At 38.5% G+C, this 24,974-nt stretch overlaps 1 protein-coding gene and 1 long non-coding RNA gene across 37 annotated transcripts in view; one reads left to right on the top strand and one right to left on the bottom strand.

The window, feature by feature from the left end:
- The window catches only part of DLG2 (discs large MAGUK scaffold protein 2), a 2,231,561-nt gene that overhangs the window by 2,183,676 nt on the left and 22,911 nt on the right, over nt 1–24,974 (top strand). For 17 of the 35 annotated variants that reach the window (XM_043918879.1, XM_043918871.1, XM_043918860.1 and 14 more), the window contains 2 exons: nt 14,763–14,862; nt 18,913–18,954. In XM_043918879.1, coding sequence (XP_043774814.1) covers nt 14,763–14,862; nt 18,913–18,954 — 142 coding nt within the window. Of the gene's footprint in view, nt 1–14,762; nt 14,863–15,682; nt 15,729–18,912; nt 18,955–24,974 lie in introns of all 35 variants that reach the window. The other 18 variants (XM_043918941.1, XM_043918955.1, XM_043918933.1 and 15 more) reach the window with 3 other exon arrangements.
- On the bottom strand, nt 15,782–24,345 carry LOC122704502. 2 transcript variants are annotated; one of them, XR_006343872.1, is made up of 4 exons: nt 24,180–24,345; nt 20,548–20,625; nt 17,116–17,221; nt 15,782–16,088 (listed from the first exon to the last, which is right to left on the bottom strand). It is a non-coding gene; the product is annotated as an uncharacterized LOC122704502 (long non-coding RNA). The 2 variants fall into 2 exon arrangements; XR_006343873.1 differs by lacking the exon at nt 17,116–17,221.

Genomic DNA, 24,974 nt, shown 5'->3' with positions numbered 1-24,974 from the left:
GGAGCCCTTGAGGAAGTTGCAGAAGAACTGGCATTCCTGGGAATGAGGAGATGAAATTGAGGAATGGCATCCTCCCTGCAAGCAAGCCTATTACTTCGTAATAATAGAAGACATTTAGTGCTGTCATTGACCCCAAAGGACGCATTACAGAAACCTCATTGCGTGAACCATTTGAAAAGAATAAAGAAACAGAGATTATGTTTGAGAAATAAAGTGTAAAACTCCACAGAAAGTAGGCTGCCTAAAAAAAAAAAAAGAAAGTAGGCTGCCTGCAGAAGTTCTCAGAAATGGCTTAAGTGCCACTAAGCTGAAAGCAGGGTATAATGCATACTTGGAATCTTGGCAAGCAGTCACTGCAATAACAGGCAGGGTGCATAGTGGTTAAGGGCTCAACGCATATGAAACCTGGCTCATGACTCACAGCTGTGTAAACGCTGAGCAAGTGATCAACCGCTCTCTGCCTCAGTTTCCTTATATGTTAAGTGTAGACACAATGTGTAGCCACTAAGTAGGGGTGGACGATATGTGGAAAGCACTTTGAATGTTTAGTCCATGTAAAGCACTTAGAAAAGTACCTCCCCTGTATGTATGCATTTAACAAATATCAGAGAGGAAAATGCCATTATGATAGCAAGTCTCTGTTACTGATTTTGTTCCAGGCATTGCTCTGGGGCTCTGTGGGAAGTGCAAAAGAAAACTTTAAGACTATATCCTCATCCTTCCAGAGTTAGGCTGAAGATGAAACATAAAACTAACCTCAGTAAGTCAGTTAGAGAACTCAAATTCCAAACTGGATGAATCTGGGTGATGAGGAGGGAGAGGAATATAGTAGTCAGAGAATAAGCCTAACAACCTTGTGGGTGCTCAAGTAAAGTTCATTAAGGATAATTAAGACGAGATTTCCTTCAGGTGAGGATGTTATCAGCTATTTTGTCAAACTCCAGATTTTAGAGAACAACAAAAAAAGCTCATAGGGATAAAAGAACCCTCTCAATTATCAATATATTTAGAGAATGCTAAAATAGAAAGAAGAAAAAAGGAATTTTTTTAAACTTGACCGTGAACGAGGTTTCAAATTCTGTGAATGACGGAGGTGAAAGAAACCTCAGCAACCAGCTGGTCTGAGCACCTTGTTCTACAGATGGAGAAACAGGCCCAGAGATGTGAGGTGACTCAGCCAGTCACCCTGGAAACTTAGGTCTCCTGCCCCTCAGGCTGACCCTCAGCTCCCGGTGGACGTGTGCTGGCTTCCCTAGCTCCTGAAGGGCATTCTTCCTGTACAAATGGGTCAGCTGCTGGACCCCCACTCTGTGACTCCCAGAGCTTCTCCTGCTGGTGCTTGCTTGTGGCCAGTTATATGCTGACAGCAGCATCTTGTAGGCTTAGCCCTCCAGGCTTTGACTTTTGAGTTGCTGTTGCTGTTCCATCGCTCAGTTATGTCCGACTCTTTGCGACCCCATGTCGCAGCACACCAGGCCTCCCTGTCCTTCACCATCTCCCAGAGTTTGCTCAGACTCATGTCCAGTGAGTTGAGGATGCCATCCAACCATCTCATCCTCTGTCATCCCCTTCTCCTCCTACCTTCAGTCTTTCCCAGCATCAGGGTCTTTTCCAGTGAATTGGCTCTTCACATCAGGTGCCCAAAGTATTGGAGCTTCAGCTTCAGCATCAATCCTTCCAGTGAATATTCATGAGTTGATTTCCTTTAGGATTGACTGGTTTGATCTCCTTGCTGTCCAAGGGACTCTAAATAATCTTCCTCAGCACCACAGTTCAAAGGCATCCATTCTTTGGCACTCAGCCTTTTTCATTGTCCAGCTCTCACATCCATACATGACTACTGGAAAAACCATAGCTTTGACTGTATGAACCTTTGTAGGCAAAGTAATGTCTCTGCTTTTTAACATGCTGACTAGGTTGGTCATAACTTTTCTTCCAAGGAGCAAGTATCTTTTAATTTCATGGCTGCAGTCACCATCTGCAGTGATTTTGGAGCCCAAAAAATAAAGTCTCTCACTGTTTCCATAGTTTCTCCCTCTATTTGCCATGAAATGATGGGACCAGATGCCATGATCTTCATTTTCTGACTGTAGAATTATAGCAAGTAGCAATCAAAGGATAGGACGAGAAGGAGGGAAGGAAGGAGAGAGAAAAGAAATGGCAAAAATAAAAGAAAATAACATAGAATCAAGAAATTAGCAGTGTGATCAACATCTGATCCATTCAACTATTCTGATCTCCATTTTTCTAACACATTTTAAATTTAAAAATCATTTGGAGCACGTTCCAGTGTATCCCATTGATGAGACTATCTTGAAAGTGAATAAAGTTGGGAATGAAAGTTTTAGGGTTTTGTTTTTTTTTTGCTTAGTTTTGTTTTGGTTTCAGATCCTATGGGTTGTTGCAAAAGCTGTTAGTATTTTGTGATGAAATGCTGGACCATTCTAGAATTATGAAGCAACTAATTGGAATCACATAGCTTGGCAATTTTCTATGGAGTCTATCACACAAAATGGTGCACAAATTGACAAAGAAAATGACACATTGTCAGAATGTGTTACTGAATGCTATCTTCTCTCACACTAGTCACAAATATGAATATCTAGTTACTGTGCGTGTATGCTCAATTGTGTCTGACTTTTTGTGACCCCATGGACTGTAGCCTACCAGGCTCTTTGTTCATGGGATTTTTCCAGTCAATAATACTGGAGTGGGTTGCCATTTCCTCCTCCAGGGGATCTTCCAAACAGAGGGATCGAACCCTCATCTCCTGCATTGGCAGGCAGGTTCTTTACCACTGTGCCACCTGGGAAGCCTCCCAATAGCTATTTAAATGAAGACCAAATTGCTAAGGACTCATCAGAGGGCTTGGCACATAGAAGGACCTAGCCATTCAGTAAATAAATTTATTAATGAGTAAAGTGAATACTGAAAATTAGAAATTTATTAATAAACAAAGTGAGTAAATAACTAAATGAGTGACCTCCTAGCTGACAGCAACATGAAGGTTCCATCAGCTATTAATACAATGAACTTGAAGAAAGCCATTTTTATTTTTTCCAACAACTGTAGCTATGGCCCAGTGACCATGGAAAGTTTTCAGTTTGCAAGACGGGACAGACTGTGGAAGAACCTTACTTGTAGTAGACATCTCAGTACAACAGCACCATCTCTGATGTTTGATTCTCTGATACTTTGATTCTTCCATTTTGAGGTCATATGCTTATCCCTGCTGGAATATTTTTAATCTTAGCAAGTAGATTCATACTAAACCTAGCACCAGAGTCCTATATTCTGAATGATAACCTCCCTATCCCAGCCTCGCAAAAAAAAAAAAAAAAAATTTGGAGCACGTTTGAAGGAGTCTTCAGGTCATTTAGAGCGATGGTCACCAACCTTTTTGGCACCAAGGACAGCTTTTGTGTAAGACAATTTTTCCAGGGGCTGGGGTAGTGGGGGGCCAATTCAGACAGTAATGCAATCAATGGGGTGCGGCATGTAATGCAAGCAATGGGGAGCGGCATAGTCTTCAGCCTGGGGTTGGAGGCCCCTGATTGAGAGAATACTGGGGCTTCCCAGGCGGCACTAATGGTAAAGAACCAACTGCTGATGCAGGAGACGTAAGAGATGCGGCTTGGATCCCTGGGTCGAGAAGATCCCCTGGAGGAGGGCATGGCAACCCACTCTAGTATTCTTGCCTGGGAAATCCCATGGTCAGAGGAGCCTGGCAGGCTACAATCCATAGGGTTGCAAAGAGTCAGACACGACTGAAGCAACTTAGCACACACACGTCTATAATAATAGATTAAAGTCTTCTTTTTCATTTGATTAGAGTAGTGTTATTCCTGAGTATTATGAACTAGTCAGGAATAATAGTTTGACCAGTTATTTCAGTATGTCTCTGGGTATGATGCCCTGAGTTGTACATTTTTTATAGTAATTTGTATTGTCTCATAGCTTCAGATTTTAATTTAATTTACGACAAATAATTTCTCTTAGAAATGTTACTCTTAAAAAAAAAAAAAAGAAATGTTACTCTTCAAGCAGAGAGTTTGATAATAAAAAGCCAGGACTTAATTTCCCAGTTGTAGGATGTATAAATGTTCACTTTACACATAATTAAATAAATCTTGCCCTTTGCTAACAGACTTAATGTAAGTTTTTCATGGAAGCCTTATATTGCAATGGGGTAATTAGGAGTGTGTAAGGGGTGGTTAGAAGGGAGGCAAAAGGCAGACAGGACACATCATTGGAACCAATTATAAATTAAGAATAAATGGTTGCTAGAGGAGATGTCAGTTAGTACAAATCATTCTGAAAGCAGTTTGGCAATGTGTCAAAATTTTTTAACTATTCATAATTTTTAGCTCAGATAATTCAACTTCTAGAAATCTATCCCAAGGAAATAATTTAAAGTACAAAAAAGGTTATGTTCATTGCAACACAGAGTACTTAAAAATGGAAAACTACAAAAGTGTCCAATGATATAGGAATGTTTAAGTCAAGGGTGGTAAATCCTTTTTGTTTAAAAAAAAGTTCATTTATTTTTGGCTGTGCTGGGTCTTCGCTGCTGCACAGGCTTTCTCCAGGTACAGTGAGTGGGGGCTGCTCTTCGTCGCGTTGTGAAAGCTTCTCGTTGCTTTGGCTTCTCCTGTTGTGGAGCACATGCTCTAGGTGCCCGGGCATCAGTTGTTGCAGCTCCCAGGCTCTAGAGCACAGACTCAGTAGTTGACACATGAGCTTAGTTGCTCTGAGGCATCTGGGATCTTCCCCGACCAGGGGTCGAACCCGTGTCCCCTACATTGGCAGGTGGATTCTTTATCACTGAGCCACCAGGGAGAGAGTGTAGCAGTTACTCAGTCATGTCCGACTCTTCGTGACCCCATGGACTATTATATTATAGCCCGCTAGGCTCCTCTGTCCATAGAATTCTCCAGGAAAGAATGCTGGAGTGGATTGCTATTTCCTTCTCCAGGGGATCTTCCCAACTCAGTGTTCAAACCCAGGTCTCCCGCATTGCAGGCAGATTCTTTACCATCTGAGCCACCAGGAAAGCCAAGAAATCCCCTGGTAAATCCATTTGATAAAATAATAAGTTGTTACTATGCTTATAAGATGTATTACTTTATAGTTTTCACTTACTGTGATATATTTTCTAATTTTGATGTCTGGTAGTGGTGGCCACATAGAATGAGTTCTGTCTTTTGGAAGAGTCTGTGAAAAATTGATATTTATTATTTTTTAAATGTTTAGTAAAATTCAACAGTAGGTCACCTATGTTTGGGCTTTTCCTTCTGCATAATTTTTCAAATTACTAATTTAATCTCTTTGACATCCGTTGGATCATCAAAAAAGCAAGAGAGGTCCAGTAAAACATCTACTTCTGCTTTATTGACTACACCAAAGCCTTTGACTGTTTGGATCACAAAAAACTATGGAAAATTCTTAAAGAGATGAGACTACCAGATTACCGGACCTGCCTCCTGAGAAATCTGTATGCAGGTCAAGAAGCAACAGTTAGAACTGGGCATGGACCAACAGACTGGTTCCAAATCGGGAAAGGAGTACATCAAAGCTGTATCGGTCACCCTGCTTATTTAACATATGCAGAGTACATCATGAGAAATGCCGGGCTGGATGAAGCACAAGGTGGAATCAAGATTGCTGGCAGAAATATCAATAACCTCAGATACGCAGATGACACCACCCTTATGGCAGAAAACAGGAAGAACTAAAGAGCTTCTTGATGAAAGTGAATAGGAAGAGTGAAAAAGTTGGCTTAAAGCTCAACATTCAGAAAACTAAGATCATGGCATCCGGTTCCATCACTTCATGGCAAATAGATAGGAAAACAATGCAAACAGTGAGAGACTTTATCTTTGGGGGCTCCAAAATCACTGCAGATGGTGACTGCAGCCATGAAATTAAAAGACAATTACTCCTTGGAATAAAAGCTATGACCGACCTAGACAGCATGTTAAAAAACAGAGACATTACCTTGCCAACAAAGGTCCATCTAGTCAAAACTATGATTATTTCAGTTATTTATGGATGTGAGAGTTGGACTATAAAGAAAGCTGAGCACCGAAGAATTGATGCTTTTGAATTGTGTTGTTGGAGAAGACTCTTGAGGGTCACTTGGAGTCCCTTAGACTGCAAGGAGATCCAACCAATCCACCCTAAAGGAAATCTGTCCTGAATATTCATTGGAAGGACTGATGCTGAAGCTGGAACTCCAATATTTTGGCCACCTGATGAGGATAACTGACTCATTGGAAAAGACCCTGATGCTGGGAAAGATTGAAAGCAGGAGGAGAAGGGGACAAGAGAGGATGAGATGGTTGGATGGCATCACCAACTCAATGGACATGAGTTTGAGTAAGCTCTGAGAGTTGGTGATGGACAAGGAGGCCTGGCGTGCTGCAGTCCATGGGGTCGCAAAGAGTCAGACACGACTGAGCGACTGAACTGACTGTTATAAGTCTGTTCAGAGTTCTTTTTCTTCTTGAGTCAGTTTTAGTAATTTGTGTCTTTCTAGGAATTTGTCCATTTCATCTAAATTGTCTAATTTATTGATATACAGCTGATCATAGTATTTCTTTTTATTTCTGTAGAGTCAGTAATGATAGCTCCTTTATTCCTAATTTTAGTAATGAATCTTCTCTCTTTGTTTCTTGGCCAGTCTGACATTTATCAATGTTGTTCATCTTTTCAAAGAACTTTTTATTTTGTTAATTTCTCTCTGTTGTTTTTCTATTCTTTATAGTTCATTCATTTCTGCTCTAATCTGTATTATTGCCTTTTTATGTTTGCTTTAGCTTACTTTGGTCTTCCTTCTTCCAGTGTCTTAAGGTGGAAGGCTGGACTTTTGATTTGAAATCTTTTTTAACATTATATATAGCTTTAAGTTTTCCTCTAAGTATTACTTTAGCTGCCATAAGTTTTGGTATCTGTGACTTTATTTCTCATTCATCTAAAACTATTTTCTAGTTTCCTTAAAATTTCTTCTTCGACCCATTGGTTAGTTAGGATAGTGTTTTGGTTTTTTCTAATGTCCACATATTTGGGGACTTTCTAAGTTTTTTGTTGTAGATTTCTACGTTAATTCCATTTTTAGCATTCATTAAAGCTAATGCTTCCAAATGCTCTCTAAGATATGGGAAAGTGGTTCTGTCACCATTAAAATAATTGGCTCCTACTTACTGAGTTTTACTAAGCATCATTATGATAATAGCCTTTTATACATTGTTACATTTAAATATTCACAACGGAGGCACAGAGATTAAGTAACTTTCCTAATGTCATATAGCTAAATTCTAGAGCACTTCCCTATAACACCTTACTGTGTGTTATAATGGTAAATAAAAGCAAATCAGGATTTCAAATTCTATAGACAAAATAATACAAGTAAATTTAAACAGAATTCTTTTTCAAAAACAGAAAACAATAATACTAAAGATGACTTGTTTCTCGGAATAGGATGAAAAGTAAGTTTCCCCCTCTATTCCTTTCAAATTTTCTCTAAAAGAGATGTGCTCCATTTGTTAGTTAAAAAAGTATTTTTTAACAAGTTAACCTATTAGTTAGGTAAAGAAATAAATTTAGGAAAAAGTTAGAAAAGAAAAATGATAAATTTTATTGAAGTTATGAATGTCACTAAAATCTCTGAACTTTAACATTTTTTAGTTATGAATCATAGACCTGAAAATATGATACTGTGCAAAAATACATGCAAGCAAATAGCTGAGCCAGCACATTTTAATTACTACTAATATACAGCAACTAAATCAGATCAGTGAGCATAGAATTATGAGATAAAATATATGAGAAAAACAAATTCTTAGAGACAACTGCCAAGAAATGCAATTAAAAAACCAAACATTACTCATTTGGCTATGGTTTATGGTTCTTATTCTTTCATCACTTCTACCTCTGTTCTCCAGATGGTTTTTATTCCTTCCCTTCCTTCTTTTGCCAAAAGTTTCTTCCCATATTCCCAAAGGGAATCATCCCTCCATACTTTAGTTCATGCATTCATTTGATGAATATTTATTGAGTACTTACGTGCTCTAGATCCTAGATACAGAAATGAAAGTGATGCAGAAAGTGATGCTCTGAGATAATGTGGTAGGAGAGAACTATGTAAAAATGAGTAGATGCACTGTGACAGGCTTGGATAGAACATCTGAGCACATGATCTTAAAGATGTGTCAGTGTTTGTGAGATGGGCAAAGGGGAAAAGGTTTCTATAACCAGCACCCAAGTCAAGATATAGAAGATAAATCAACTATACTTCAAAAACAAAGCCATACCTATGCATGAGCTTCCCTGGTGGCTCAATGATAAAGAATCTGCCTGCCAATGAAGACGACTCATGTTCGAACCCAGAGTCGGGAAGATTCATTGGAGAAGGAACTGGCAGCTCCCTCCAGTATTCTTGCCTGGGAAATCCCCAAAACAGAGGAGCCTGGCAGGCTACAGTCCATGGGATTGCAAAGAGTCAGACACAACTTAGTGGCTAAACAATAACAGAAATACCTGTATATATATATATATATATACATATATATATATATATATATATATATATATGTATATATTTAGGAGAGTGGCCTAGGCTAGAAATATCTTGAAGCAGTGTCGTGATTCTAATTGGGCTTCCCCAGTGGCTCAGCAGTGTAGAATCTGCCTGCAATGTAGGAGTCGCAGAAGATGCAGTTTCGATCCCTGGATCAGGAAGATCCCCTGGAGGAGGGCATGACAACCCACCCCAGGATTCTTGCCTGGACAATCCCATGGACAGAGGAGCCTGGCAGGCTACAGTCCATAGGGTCACAAAGAGTCAGACACGACAGGACCAGGTTAGCACACATGCACATGATTCTAATTATGATCACAACATAGTTCCTCACTTTTCAACCACTAATTTCATTTCTGCCACCATAGATTTTGCCTGTTCTAGAACTTAGAATCATACATACATACTCTTTTGTGTCTGCCTTCTACCACTCAGCATAGTGCTTTTGAGATTCATCCATGTTATTGCTTGTTATTAGTACTTCATTCCATTTCATTGCTGAGTAGCAATAGCAAAATATTGTGTATATCAATATATCATGGTTTATCAATTTATCTGTAGATGGACATTAGCATTTCACATTGGAGAATTACGAGCATTCTTATATTAATGCCTACCTTTTTGTGGACATGTTTTTCTCTTGAATAAATATCCAAAGATGAATTTCTAGGTCATAGGTTAGCTAGATGATAAACTTGACAAGAAACTACCAAACTATTTTCAAAGTGGCTGTTCCATTTTGTGGGCTTCCCAGGTAGCGCCAGTGAAAGAACCTGCCTGCAAATGCAGGAGACGTAGGAGACATGGGTTCAATCCCAGGGTCGGGACGATCCCCTGGAGGAGGGCATGGAAACTCACTCCAGTATTCTTGCCTGGAGAATCCCATGGACTGGTGGGCTACGGTCCATAGGATCACAAAGAGTTGGACATGAGTGAAGCAACTTAGCATGCAGGCACGCATACCATTTTGCATTTGCACTAACAATTTAGATGAGAGTTTCAATTGCTTCACATCCTTGCTGTTGTTCAGTCACTAAGCCATGTGTAACTCTTTGCAGCCCCATGGACTGCAGCACACCAGGCTTCCCTGTCCTTCAGTATCTCCCGGAACTTGCTCAAACTCATGTCCATTGAGTCGATGATGCCATTTTCTTTGTTGTATAATTTAGCAGAATTATCTGTCCTCTTTTTTTCTGTAAGCTGGCAGTTAGATTTAGAGGTCTGATTAGGCTCAGATCCTTTAGCCAAAGAAGGTTTCGTTTTCTTTTGAGAGTAGAGGTTTACAGAACTACTTTGTAGAGATTTTTTGTTCTCCCACAAGGGAGCACGTACCATCCAGTTGGCTTTGTGTGTGTGTGATGTTACCAGCTACTGATGCTCAGTGCCTAGATCCATCAAATCATTAGACTGGCAAACAGAACACTGGGGCACTGTTATAGACACAGTTATGTATACACACATCCATTTAAACACATTTCTAGAAACAGACATATCTCAGGCCCACTCTTGTCTTTTCTTTAACAACCTCATTGTCTCGTTATTAACTTCTTGGACCTCTCTTGTTTGAAACTTCTCTTTTTTCTGTATGAAAACATGATGTGTATAATAAAAAGCGGTCACTGGAACTTACAATAACAACTTTCCAAAGGGAACACAATTATTTTAGAGGAGAGACAAGAATGAACTAAGAGGAAAGAAGCCTTTATAAGATAAAGAAGTCACAAAGAAAGGTGTATCTGAGCTCAGTACACACTTAAATCTGAATCTACCCAGAAAAAATTTATGTCATGAAGGTGACTTTTTAGGGCTATGGAACATTTGAAGCTTGAAAAATTAGTACAGGAAAAAGAAAAATCTTAAAATGCCCCTCATTTTAAAGTTTTCTGAATGAAAACTCAGTATTCACTCATGTGTTTTTAAGAATGTCAAATTTGAGTGGGAGAAGGAGCAATTTGAATTTTTGTTTTGTTTCCTTTCTTCATGAAGTGTGTATTTTATCTTAAACCAGTTCACCAATGCCATTACATTCTGGGGTCAGGCTGGGCAGTTTTGTGCCATTTGACATAAAAACTTAGAGACTTCTGAGTGACAGTAATAGTCTGCTGTCCCCTCGGAGTGTTCTAATGTCTGTCACAACATGAAAGGTATTCATTTAACAGAGACACAACAGAATCAGGTAAATGAGGCATGTGTATCTGATTGATTGCAAAGATTGGAGAGAGAAGTTTCCTCTCATTCAATTAACAATAAAAAATATTTACACCAAGTAGAATTGAAATCGGGCTATCCTCTCATCCTATAGTGTGGGGGTTAGGAAGGGGGTTCTTTTTTTTTTTAAGACCTTATTGAGATATAATTCACATGGTGTATGATTCACACACTTAAAAGTGTCCAGTGCAGTGTTGTTTAGTATATTCATAGGGTTATGCAACTATCACCACCATCTAATTTTAGAACATTTTCATCTCTCCTAGAATCAGCACTATACCCATTAGCTGTCACTTCCCATTCTCTGCACCCCCTAGCTTCCCTCAGCCCCAACCAACCACTGTTGACTTTGTTTATAGATTTGCTTGTCTTGGGCAATTACTTTTTAAATGTTATTCATAATCTATTCCACTAAAATCCTTTTCTTTATTTTTTTTTACATTACCATAAGAACAAGAACAATAGAATGAAGCCCTCAAAAACACGAAAGGGTCTCAAAAAATTGTAGCAGGGTATCCCACAAAAATGTTACAGCCAGTAGCATCTGATGGTTTAAATAAATGTCAAGCAGTGAAGCCGTGGGAAGAAGACAGATCACAGTATCGTTTGAGTCAGATGCCAATGATTTTAAATATAAACTTGAAACAGGCCTGAGTTGCCAAACCTTTTCTTGCTCTAAGAACAGCAATTTTTGCAACCAGGAATATTTGCAAATTCAAATCCTAACTTCACTGCTTACCAACTCTGTGTCTCTGGGCAAATAACAGATTTGTAAACTTTAGTTTCCTCATCTGTAGTGTGAGAACAGTGATGGTACCAACCTTATCAAGTGAGTGTGGAGATTCACGTATGCAGAGCCTTTAGACACACATAAGTGCTCAGCAAATGTTAGAGCCAAGCATAGCACATAATAACTGCTCAGCAAATTTAGTTGTTGTCTTTTTACCACTTCTGTTCATAAGAACTCAGTAATCCAGGTTAAATTCCACAATGGAATGCTTGGGTATGCCAACTTTTCACTTGCCGCATGTAATTGATATTTTCAAAATCTCTACTCAAAGAAGCTTTCTGACATGAAAACAATGGATTGGAATTTAGGATACTGTAACTTAGGGATAAACAGCATTGATCAAGTATGATTAATAAAGCTATAGATTAGCCTTCAGTTGCTTTAGAACGATGTGTTCCATGAATAGTAAAAGTGTTAATTTATTATTCTTACCTAACATTCGTGTAGCAGATTTTCCTTTTCTAAATTAAAAGAAAAAATTAACAGCCTTGAAAGAAAGCTTATATAATGGTAAATATTATACATGTCCAATAAAATAAAAGACTAGATTAGAGCATTATAAACTACATATAACCTCTTCTAGTTGAAATGTTTAACTAAGATCTTTAATATATGACTTTTAAATCTGTGCGTGTGAACTGAAGTTGTGATTTGGTTCTGTGTCCATAAATTAAGGCAATGTGACCACCAACAAATGATTCCGTTACCCTTTCTTTAAGTCCAGTATGAAATGACTTTGGGCAATAGACTGCTGATATGTCAGATAATTTTATTTTTGAGTAATTATTGTGCATTTTCTGTTCTTTTGAAAAGTGTGGTGCTAAATATTATGATGTCCCAATCAGATGACTCATGATACACAACATTTTCATACTCCGGAAATGTTAACACATTACAGTCCTTGCCTTGAAAATATAAAAGAGTGAATCACAAACAGCACATTTTCATTTTCCTTTGACCCTGTGAGACAATTTAAACAATGTGGTTTGCATGCAGCACCCTGTGGCCCTCAAAGGCCTCCACATTGTCCATTTATGTCTACATTTTAACCCCAGGCTTTACTCGTCTTGGCTTTGTTTTGTATTTGCATGAAAATGTGTGTGTGTGTGTTGTTGGTTTTTTTTTGCATGACAAGTCATCTGTAATGTTGAAGTTAAATGTCTAACATATCTTGCAATATCACATATCATTAATTCTTACATATTTTTTTCTTTTATTTTCAGTTACTGAAGTGTAAATATGCTTGAAATGTAAAAGTGGCATGAAACTGGAGTGATGCAAGAATATTTAATGTTCCTTTAAGAACTTACCATTTTTTAACTGGGGAAATTTGGGGGGTGTTCCCAGCTTTGTCTTTGGATACCAATCCCTCAATTACAAATTATGATAAAACTATTTCGAACACAAGTGCTGTCAGTAGAGTAATAAATTCTGAAGTGATACTTTTTTTTTCATGAGAATGTTTTTCTAGTTCTTGAATATGAAGTATAAAATGTGTCCCCTAATTTCAGAATTTATTAGATATTTGATTTATTGGTTTCCTTAAAGCCTTCTTAATAGTACATAAAATTAAGCTCAACTGACTTTGGTGAAATTTCCTAATAACTAAAAAAGTAATGAGTTACTGAATATCAGCACCAACATTCTAGTACTTTAATGTTTTCTAAATGAACATAACTATCAAAATGGATATTTGGTATAGGAGTGCATGAATATACAAAGAAAATAAGTTATTTACAACATTTTGTCAAGTATCAAATTCATAAGAACACATAACTGTTCCAGCCAATGGGCTGAAAATTACCGTTCTCTCCAAGTAATCACCCTGCTGGCTCTGCATTTATTTCTGCCAGCTGCCATTGCTAAAATCATGTTAGATACCCATTGTCAAATTACCTTCAGTCTTTGGCAGGTTAATACCTATGTAGTTACAAATCTTGTTTCTTGGAGAGAGAGAGAGAGAGAGACACTCAGAGCCAAATTGGTCAAATAAGCTGGCGAACATATTTTTAAATGATATGTGAATATAAAATTACCAAGATGTACATGGCTTATAGCCTGTGAAATGACTGAGAACATGTTTCCCAAATAAGAACCCCAGAAAGCATTTCCATAAGAGCAACAATGGGAATAAATGAAATTTTCTTAAGGAGTCTTTTCAGGCAAGCATCTGATATTCACTTGAGAAAAACAAGTTCTGATACGTGTATTCTGTTATGTCTATCTGTATTGCTTTAAATTCCACCTCATTTAAGATAACGGAGTGGTTTTCATTTTTAAGGACAGTTCTTCTTCCATTATTTTTTATCATATGAGAATATAGATAAGTCGCCATTATATCTCCCTTCCTTGAATGAATATCAGGTTACTACCTCATTAGCAGCAATTGTAATAGGTTTTGGTTGATGGTGTCTTGACTGTCACCCGTGAGCTCTGTGCTATTGGCAAGGGACTCAGCCTCTCTGTGCCTCTGGCCCCCTGCCTACAAAGGAAGGCTTGAAGCTCAATTGTCTTTAAAATCTCTTTTGATTGAAAATATAATATTATAATTATCATCTATCTGTGTGAGAACTATAATTATCATATATCATAAATCCACACACATCTCTGTGAGGTTTTAATTAAATTCAAGCTAAAGTAACTCAAATTCATGTTATTGAAAAAGATATCTAGACACTGGTGTGCCCTGTGTTTCTAATAGAGTCCTTTCTACCTGATGATGATGATGATGATCAGCATGACATTTGTGTAGCACTTTGTGTTTACACTGCCTTACATGAGTCTCACAGCCTAAGAGCTGCTCTTGCAATCCTCACGATGCAGATGAAGAAGACGCTGAGGTTCAGAGAGATTCACTTGCCTCTCTGAGGTGTTGAACTAGCAAGTTATAGAGCTGGACAGAGACTCTGGGTCTTCTACTTCCAGTTTAACACTCGTCTCCTCCATCATCATTTACCCGCAACCAGTCTCTTATTTAATTAGGAGATGATTTTTCCAAAGTGTCATCATTTGGAATTTACACTCCTGGAAACTAAACCCGCTCTAAGGGACCCTCCCACACCCCGTTAGACTATCCGCTTGCGTCACGACAGCTCTCTGCTTTTACAGACTAGTTGTTTTGTCAGCATGAGTGTGACAACAATTAGACGTCCCCTGTTTTTGCCCCATGCCTTTTCTCCTTCACAGTCATTCAATGACAAGCGTAAAAAGAGCTTCATCTTTTCACGAAAATTCCCATTCTACAAGAACAAGGAGCAGAGTGAGCAGGAAACCAGTGATCCTGAACGTAAGTAGATTCTCGAAGAGAATGTCACCTGCAACACAAGAGAAAAAAAAAATCCTTCACGGGCAACACGCATGATGTAGGCTGCCCCACGCCACACACCTAGGCAAACAAACATGGCAGGCAGGCAGGTCAGGGCTTACTACTGTGACCAGTGTTTGGCTGCAGTCTGGATCCTTCCCTGGATGGAGCTCTTTTTTTTTTTTTTTTCCGCAGAATGCATTGGAAAGGGACCTGAGGAAGCAGGGGACTTTGCTTCCAAACAGCACTTTTTTACCAATGACCAAGACTCTGTCTGGTTCACCTTTTCTATCATGCAGCTCTCCAAGGGCTTGAGACAAATTCTTTTCTGGACAGAAATCTTAGATTCCATTGCCACATGGATTGTTTTGGAGTGCTAGCTAACTGGGAGTGATCAAATTCCCCTCTTTCGGTTACTAGTATTTGTTCACTCTTTCCCTCACAGTGAGCTTATCTTGGGATAATTGACCTTATGCTCAATCTAAGAATTGGCCGTGAAACTTGGAGTGGATCATCACTCTCAGCGGTACGTTGCTGTGGCAATATTGACAGTGGGTAAAAATGGCTCTTGTTGACTCTATCTTTTTCTGCTTAAACCTTTCAAGTTGCAATATGAATCCTCAAGTCTCAGCCCAGGGAGTTTGGGGTGAAATTTGTTTCCTGAGAAGAGAGCGAGGGATCCAGATTGCTCAGGCAACACGGTCTGTCATGGTAGTATCCATTTCAACTCCACTGACTTCTTCCTTCCTCTTCCGTGGCTGTTCTCCCTCTCTCATTGCTCTCTCTGGGGACTTCCATGCAGGACATCCCCGGATTAGGTGACGACGGTTATGGAACAAAGACTCTGAGTAAGTTCCCAGGAATGGTCACTGTAACTTTTCTTTTCTTTTTCTTTCCTTTTGAGTTTGGCTTTTGTTCCTTTTCTCGAGGGCCTTTTCACTCCTAGCATGCACAAGATACGAGTTTTATTTGTTACCTAGCTGTGAATGCTCCTACCAAGTAATTTTCAACTGTTTTGTTCTGCATGTCAGCATTTAAAAACAAAGTGTCTCAGGCACTGTAACTTCCGCTGCAGTTCACACCTTCCCTTTCTGGCCGTGTGATGTGACCAACATGGTCCCGATGCCAGCCGTGGCATCCTTGCTCTGTCTCCTAGTACCTCCCAGGGAGCAAGAAGCCATGTTGAAAGAAAGGGCGAGTTCAATGCTCTGGAACAGGAAAGCAGAAATTATTTTATGCTCTCTCTTCTGGCTTTTCACATAGACATATTTAATGACCTTGCCAATTTCCATAATTGGGTTGTACTTTGCTATTAGTAAAGGAGCTACTTTATAGTCAAAAGGAACATGCATTCTCAAAAAGTAAATATTAAGCTATTTGATCTTCCATGAATAATTCCTTGCTATTAACTTTGACTGATTTTTTTTTCTGACTTGCAGTGATCCTGCTTGAAACGTTTGTATGATAAAGTTTTAGATATGTATTAATATGTTTTTCTATCAGTGATTTATTACTGCATTGCATAACCAGATCTTCATTTTATAGCTTAGAGTGGAAAGTAAAGTATATCAAACTAAAATTTTTCTAGTTATTAATGCCTTTATTCTGTCTCATTGCACTAATAAAAATAATAATTCTGTGTTTTAATATACTATGATTTTTCTGTCTTTGACACTAACCCCATTGTGTAGGCACCAATGAAATAAGAACCATTTTGTGTCTTTCGCAGCTGCATCACATGTTCATTTTTGTTTGTTTTGATTTAACAGCTATGGGCAATATTTTTAGAAGCTGTTCATTTCATTGCTAAGAAACAAAATAACATTGAGCTGGACTTTGTTTTCAAGAGCTGGTTATATAACCCTGCGTAATGATACCCTTCATCCTTCAAATTGTTAATTTGGATTTTTTTTAAGATATGTATATTTAGAAAACAAAATCTGATCAAGAATAACTGCTGATCTCCTTAAAGATGAAAACTTTATCTTTGAGTCTCTATACAGAATATGCCTTGAAATTTTTCTTGAATTGGTGACTGAAATTCGAGTGTTGATTTCAACATTATCCAGTTAGCACCAAGTACCACCAGGGAGAATTTCTAAATTTTCAGTGGGGTTGGGTAGCATTTTAATATATTGTTAATAAATGAACATCTCTTGCTGTTGGGGAGTCGAAAGTATGTGATGCCTTTTTAAATCCAGAGTGATGGCCTTTTAAATCTGAACGTTTACTTACTCTCCAAAATTGAATATATTACACTAGGTAAAGTTATATGCCAGTTAACAGTACTGGTAGCCATAATTTAGACTTTAGCTGGAACATGTTTTTAATTTCTTTTCACCTGCAAAATAGAAAAATTCTGTTAAACAATATCTTAACATTAAGAGAGACTGGTTGTTAAATAAACCGCTGTATGATTCTAAATTTTTCTAATGTAGCTTCATTCTGAATTATTTTAAAAGTGATAATCAAAAACAAATTAAAAAAAACTGTCATCTTCAAATGAAGATGCTTGAGGTAGTCACACTCATGCAGATAAGCCATTGTTGAGTATGTGCTTTGACTTTTTGGTAACAAGACAGATTTGCACTGATTCATCACACTTACTTTCCTAGTGCCCCTTTGCACTTGTAACATGTGTACCTAAATTAATAATGCAGTTCTCATCAAACACCCACACAAAAAGAAATGATTTCAGTAAATTTAACCCATGCTTTAATTTTCATTAGTTTCACGCTCTAAAATCAGTCCATCCAGGATGCGTTAACTAACTCAATTATAGAAGTCCTTTCACAATCCATGCGTGTATCACATCATCACATAGTATACTTTAAAATATATGAAAATTTTATTTGTCAATTTTACCTTAATGATGCTAAAAAATGAAAATTAATCCATCTGACTGGTGAGAATCTATAATAGCAAATACATTTCAAAGCACTTCTTTTTAAACTGTTAGAGAATAATGTTATATGTGCTTTTCTTTTTTTCTAAAGATTTTGCAACAGTTGTCCCTTTTTAAAAAGCCAAAGTTATTGCTAATGATCTTCACAGATCAAATAGTTACATATTCTTCATTCAGTTAGCCTGATATACAAAGAAGTTGATAAATTGATGGATTTATCTTCTATAACTTAATAAATAGTACAGATAAATTATTTTGGAAATAAAAGTCCTAAATCTGGCACATAATCAGTACATCCCCCTGTTATGCTAGTTAAACTGTGTTTTTGTGGAAAAAAAGTTTTGAAATATCACTGTATACTTGTCATTCAACCAGAGTTAAAAACATGCTTTGTGCCAGAACCTGTGCTTGGTATTAGACCATTCATCTTCTGCCTGTTCTAATTCCTCCAGAACCTAAGAACTATCCAAGCAAGAATCTTAAAAACAAGAAAATATTGAACTGATTCATAAAACACTTTTCAGTGACTCATTTCTTCCTCCGAGGTGTCCCATATACTCATTGAAGCAGGAAAGTTCTTCAACAATCCCTTTCATCTTGTGAATTAGTTTAGGAAATATTTAAATAGAAATGAAATGAAAGGGATTCCAGGGAGGGATCAACTGGCAATTTGAAATGCGATATTCTTGCAAAATGCCTAACAGCAAAATAAAGCAACGAAAAGCCTGTAAGAAACCAGTCCTTACCCACCAGAAGTTCCTGAAATTATAGTCAGGAACATCCAGTTGAGACACATTGACCTTTGTAACAAGAATCTGGAAAATCAGAGCTACATGAATGGGTCAAAGTGTTTATAAAAAGAAAAGTGCTTAGATGGACAGCATTCATTTTTTATAATTAAACATACTTTCCTATTGGCTAATAAAAATAAGACACCGCAATCAAGCAGTAGCTCCCTGGAAAATAAAGTTTTCATCTTCATCTTATCTGAATTCTCTTAATGCGTCTCCTCTGCGGCCTTACTTGCCTTTCGCTCACATTTCTAGTAGCCTTGCATGATATTCCTTTAAGTTCTGGCTGCTCTCCAATGCTTGGTATCTCTTTAATTTGCTGTGCTGTTCTTGCAGAACATGTTTCTTCTAATGCCAGCGATAGCGAAAGTAGCTACCGTAAGTTATTGCTTTGGTTTGTGATTCTTTTCTTTGCAACTGCCCCCTTGCCTGTGGTGTTCATTTCAGATTTTTGCTGTTGTTTTTCAATTGCTGCCCTTTATCATCCTCATCCAAAGCAAATGGCTTGAAATGAAACCATCATTTGATGTGGAAAGATACAAAAGACATGAGGGCCATGGGTGAACTAATGTCATTTGTACAAGGGGTTGTGGAATTGCTAATAAAATATTCCAGCCTCAGTTGGCTGTGGCCTGGTGATGCAATTCTCCTAGAGAAGGTGGGGGGAAATTTTTTCTTTTTGGATTTTGACATTCTGTCCTCCAAAAATAATTTATACACCCTGCAGAAAGGTTGAAAAGTCATCATGGTTTTATTTTCCTTCTCATTTTGCCTTTTCCTTTCTGTGCCTGGCTCCCCTTTGCGAGAGAAAGCCTGATAAATTAGTGTTCCTTTTAAATGAGTATGAACCTTGTATATCTCTTCTCTCCTTGAATAATATTTTGAGATAGATACTATGTTATATCTAACTTTAAATTTTGATGATTGGGAAGAGATGAAAAAGTTTCATCCTCTAATGTTGAAGGAACTCGCATTTTGTTTAAAAGTGAACAAATCTTGGATCAGAAAGCTTAACTGAAAAGGTAGGTAACTATTTAAAAATTATTTCTGATTTTTGTTTGGTCACCTCAAGCCATTTGCTGAGTGATAAAAGAATATTCACCAAATGCCAATCACATCCTTTTTTTATCTGTTCTGGTGGTTTCTTACCACGTACAGGTTTTTGGTGACTAAAATAAGTACATTTATCACTGGGATCCTTGCAATTTCGATATTTATTTTGTACTCAGTGAAATGGGTTACTCAAAAAGCAACTGCTGATATTAGAAAATTGCAGGCCCAGTACTTATGACCCTCACCTACCAAGATAGAAATCGGTTGGAGGTTTTTGTTTTTGGTTTGGGGTTCTTTTGTTTTGTTTTGTTTTTGGTCTTTTTTCTTGTATTAATTGAAGATAAGCATAGAAGAAGAGAATAACTTTTACTTTTGTTTTTTCCACTACAACATGGTGATTTATAAAACCATGCCCTTTTTTGAGGTGGAGTGCCAAATAGTGTTCTTGAAGTGTGACAAGTTCAATTTGGATCTTGAGAAAGGCTCTAGATAATCAAATTGGTGGGGAAATAGTGGGGGAGGGGGGGAAGGTACAAAAGAGGAAAGATGACAGATGGAGGGAGTAGGGGCTAGAGGAGGCAGATGAGACATGCCACAGAATGAAATGAAGAAAAGTTGTAATGAGATACCTTTGATCAACCAAATATTAGAACCCCCTCATTTTCTTCCTCAATAGAATGACAAGTCCTAGTGATGAAAGGAATTAAAGCTTTCTTGTTTTTAGCACGGTCTTTAACATCTTCACAGTCTTCCTACTCTTATACTTTTATGATTATCCCAAATTGGGAAAATATTTACCTCTCCCATGTCTTCACTTGGTTCTAAAACAAAGAAACCTGGCTGGTTAAGAAGTGACCAAAGATTGTCTTTCCTGTGCCTGAGTTACCCGCAATTCAGTATTAAGAAAATATAACTTACTTGTTGGGTTTCATGGAGACCCTTGGCCCCAATTTCTTGGATGTTCAGTTTTCAGTTTTTAAGTGTTGTGCTTCCATCCTGTAGAAACAGAGAAATGGAAAACATCAAATTTTGTTCTTGCAATCCCTTTTATGGAAGGTATACAAGAACTACCTTTTCCTTCGGAAATCTGTTTTTAGAATATTTCAGAGGCCTCCCTGTTCTTCAGAGATGAGCATGTTCTTTCCAGAATCATTGTTATAAAAATTGCACCGAGGCTTTCAGCTGTTTGACAAGTTTTTGATTGCAGTGCTCCAAGTTGACATCAATAATTCTTTTCACTCTCAAATAGTAGGTGCACATAAAGGTTTATTGAGTGAATAAAGGAAATACTTGGAAACAGCTTAAATTATCTATGAGAAGAGAGAAGAGTTGGAACTGTACTATTACTAGAGAAAATGTAGAGTCTAATAGTCTGTATTAACTTGGGTCTCCTCTGAGGGTACAGAAGGCTAGCCATTCAGATAGCTTTCTTTACAAATGAGTAAAGGTAAGAAGAGCCTTGTCATAGCTTAGAGGAGAAAAAAATGGACATTTCTTTTCCCACGATAGAAATATGAGGAATTACAGAGGATTATTTCTTAGTTCATTCAGCATCCCCTCTGTGTCATGCTCTCTCACAGGCACCTTAAGACTCAGTGTAAGTCTCCATGAACTCTAGAACTCAGCACGGGTAAAGAGGGAGAGAGATCAATACATTAAGAAAGCATAAAGTGTGGCCGTTTCTAGCATAAAAGTGGGGCTTCAGAGATAATTTCAAAGAGGAGGGGCCTTTGAGCTGAGCTTTGCAAAGATGAGGTACTTGCCAGCTCAGTAAAGCTGAAGAAGAAACTCCCCAGGAAAGGCATTGGCATGACCAAAGACACAAAGGCTTGGGACAGACAGTTTTTCCAGAAAGTACAGTTTCAAAATCAAACCAGGCTGGATTTTTCTACTGAATTCCTGGCTTTTGCTATAATTATGACTTTTATATTTTATGAATAGCAGTGTAGACAAATAAAATAATACCTCTTTTCACTCATTTTCAGATTTTTTTTTTTTTAACTCTTAGAACCATTCCATGTCTGCTCAGGACAAAATGGCTAAAAAAATAGTGGTTAGAAAGACTGGCAGGCTTCCCAGGTGGTGCTAGTGGTAGGAGACATAAGAGACGGGGGTTCAATCCCTGGGTCAAAAAGATCCCCTGGAGGAGCGCATGGCAACCCACTCCAGTATTCTTGCCTGGAGAATCCCCATGGACAGAGGAGCCTGGTGGGCCACAGTCCATAGGGCCACAGAGTCAGGCATGGCTGAAACAACACCCACACACAGAAAGACGGGCCCAGGCCTGTGTGTTACATTCTGGAGTTACAGGTTGTGCCAGCCTTACTCGAAAGCCTCACATATTTTCTGAGATACATATACATGCACATGAATTTACACCAACCTCAATTTCCAATAAATAGCCCAAACTTTTGATGCACCATCTCAAGAATTATACCGTGTTTTTTCCAAAGTCCAGTTATACTGAGCACTAGCTACAATGCAGTTTAACAAAGTACATTATCTAATTATGCAAAATGCTGTCTCATAACTACCTTAATTATGGGCTAATTCCAGACTTCTGTCAACAAAGTAATATAATAAAGTGCAGGCTTGTGTTTGTTTTGTATCATACCTTTGAATTGCCCTTATATGTGACGGCAATAAAGACCAATTAGCTATAATGGAGACCTTGCAAATCTCTACAAGCTAAAGACCTGCCTTCCTTAAAGCCCAGTAGAGCTCTTATGTTCTTATGGATGTGGGAGAGCTGATGATTATCCTCCTAACCCATTGGTGCTCAGCAGTTAAATAGGATTTTCAAACCAAGGATCTTAAAAAATGAACTGAGTGAAACTGAGATGCTGAAATGAAGAGATCTCAGACTTTCCCTCTGGAATCAGTCGAAATGGTGCCCATATTCTCCTTTCTCCACTCTTCCCAAGTATTAGCCTTGTATTTCCTCAAGTTCTTACAAAGCAATTTTATTACATATAGTATCTCATTTGATTTCTGCAACAAAATTATGAAATATAACTTATATTTATACCCCATTAACTGATGAAGAAGCTGAAGTTCCAAAGAGCTACATTTCACTAATACTATGTCCCTGCAAGTCCAATCAAGATATTTTAATTCTGAAACTTAGACATTTTCACTATTCCCTGGTGTTTTGTAATCCAAGCTTCTTCACGTTTTAGCTAGTACATTTCAACCATACCACCTATCAAATTAATTGGCTGTCCCTGGTGGTTCAACGGTAAAGAATCCGCCTGCCAATGCAGGAGACTCGGGTTTGATCCCTGCGTCAGGAAGATCCCTGGAGGAGGAAATGGCAACCGGCTCCGATATTCTTGCCTGGGAAATCCCATGGACAGAGCAGCCTGGAGCGCACCAGTCCATGGGATCACAGAGTCAGACACAGCTTAGCAACTAAACAACAATCAATACAAGCAGCAATATTTATATAACATCAACTGTGAACTATGCCTGATTTTACGGACTCTATATATAGTAACATTTATTCTTCTGAAGATCGTTTGAAGACACTGAATCAGTAATTCACTATGTGACCTTGAAGAAATCACTGAACAGTTTTGAATTTAGTTCTCTCCCATATAAATGACTATCTTGGATTAGAAAAGAGATACAGGAAACAGACTTTAATCAAGACTGCCCTTTAATAGCTGCCTGAGGAACTATACTGAAAAGTGTTGAGGCCAAGTGAGGCTCAGCTGTAATTCAGGCAATGATCGATGTGATGCGTGTCGAGGGTTCATAAGGGAGAGTGAAGTCATGCTCCAGACTCTCCATCCATAAACCACGTTAACTCCAAACCCTTTCTTAGCACTAACATTCTGTGGTTCTAGGAAACTAGTTTATTCTTCATAATTATCCAATGCAGGCCCTAAACACTACATTTAGACCACTGAATGCCCTGGCACTGGTCTTCGCTTCCCTCATCTCTCTTTTCTAGTTTAGAAAAAAGTTCTAAAGAAAAACACCTTGTTTTTCCTCATCGTGAGAGAGTATGAGGGCCTTACTCCAAACCCCTCTTACGGTGACTTGCTTCCAGTTTAAAGACAGTGTTTTCTGGAGGTTGTAACAACAACCAACTTCCCTCTGCGAAGTCTCTGCCGGCGGCAGGCGGCCACCCCCAGCACTGTGCCACACTCCCCTTTCCAGCCGTGTGGTTGCCAAAACAAGACCAAGTAATTGTTTGTACCCTTGTGTCAGCTGTTATTTCTAAGTGCCGACACCTGAGCAAAAAATAGAAAAACTACTAAGGATGACTATTTTTTGGAGATGGACACAGCAGCATTATAAAAAAAAAATAAAAAGAGTTAGGATTTGCAAATGGAGCACCTTATGGCCTGTCAGTAACTCTGACCCCAGGTTCCGCTCCCTGCTCTGCCACCCACCCTTTTTGTTCGCCTGTGAATTCTGCCTCTACATGCCAGCCCCCACAGAGAATTCTGCATCTCTGACCTTTTTGAGACTGTGCCGTATACTCAGCGAGGAGTCAGAAAAAAAGAAAAGATGTGGTTTTTAATCTTGACTCTACTACTTACTGAGGAAACAGGCCCTGTCTCCGAGCCTCAGCTTCTTCGTCTTTAACGTGGAGATCATCAGAGCACCTACCTCGAAAGAAATGGCTGTGAGAAATACAAAGCAACGGCTGCAAAAGCCGTTTACAGCCTGTAAAGCGCTATGCAGACACGAATTATCTTTCCTTCATTGCCGAGACTTTTTTTCCCTCACCCTCGTAATCTCCTTCCCATTACCCCTTGGGCTTTTCATTCTTGAACATGAAAGTGAAAATTGGTTCCGGGCGCTGAGTTCACAGCTGTTATGTAATACCAGCTGCCACAGCGCCCCTGCGGGCTTCCGTACATGGTCCCTGGTTGTCCCACAGTCGTTAGAATTGGGGTGGGTGTTGACTTGAGGGACTCTTCTCACTGCTGTCTGCCAGTCTTAGTGCTGGGAACAAGAACCTGTGCTTCCTGTAGGTTAGACATAAACCAGAAAGCAATAGGTAGACGAAGAACTACGGAACTCTGTTGCTTTGTCCTAGTTTTTTAAATCACACATTATACATACTGACACCAAATATTTTATTTAAAGTTTGCCTTTAGAATGTCCCGTCAGAATGATTTGCAAGGCCATTAGAAAGAGATTCTCCTGGGAACACGGGGTGTTATATTAATTTAGGGGAAACCACACTTCCCCAAATGAAAGCATATAGACAGAAACACAAAGTAGAACCTATTTTTGGCTTCATTGCTCATCCTGACTCATTCCACTAAAAGCAGAATGCAAATTCATCATTGGTCTCTTTCTTTATGTTAAGTACTGAGGACACCTTG

Source organism: Cervus elaphus, chromosome 2 (assembly GCF_910594005.1).
Source record: "Cervus elaphus chromosome 2, mCerEla1.1, whole genome shotgun sequence".
NCBI lineage: Eukaryota > Metazoa > Chordata > Mammalia > Artiodactyla > Cervidae > Cervus > Cervus elaphus.
The sequence above is the reverse complement of the archived record's forward strand: the minus strand, read 5'-3'. Positions and strand labels throughout refer to the sequence as shown.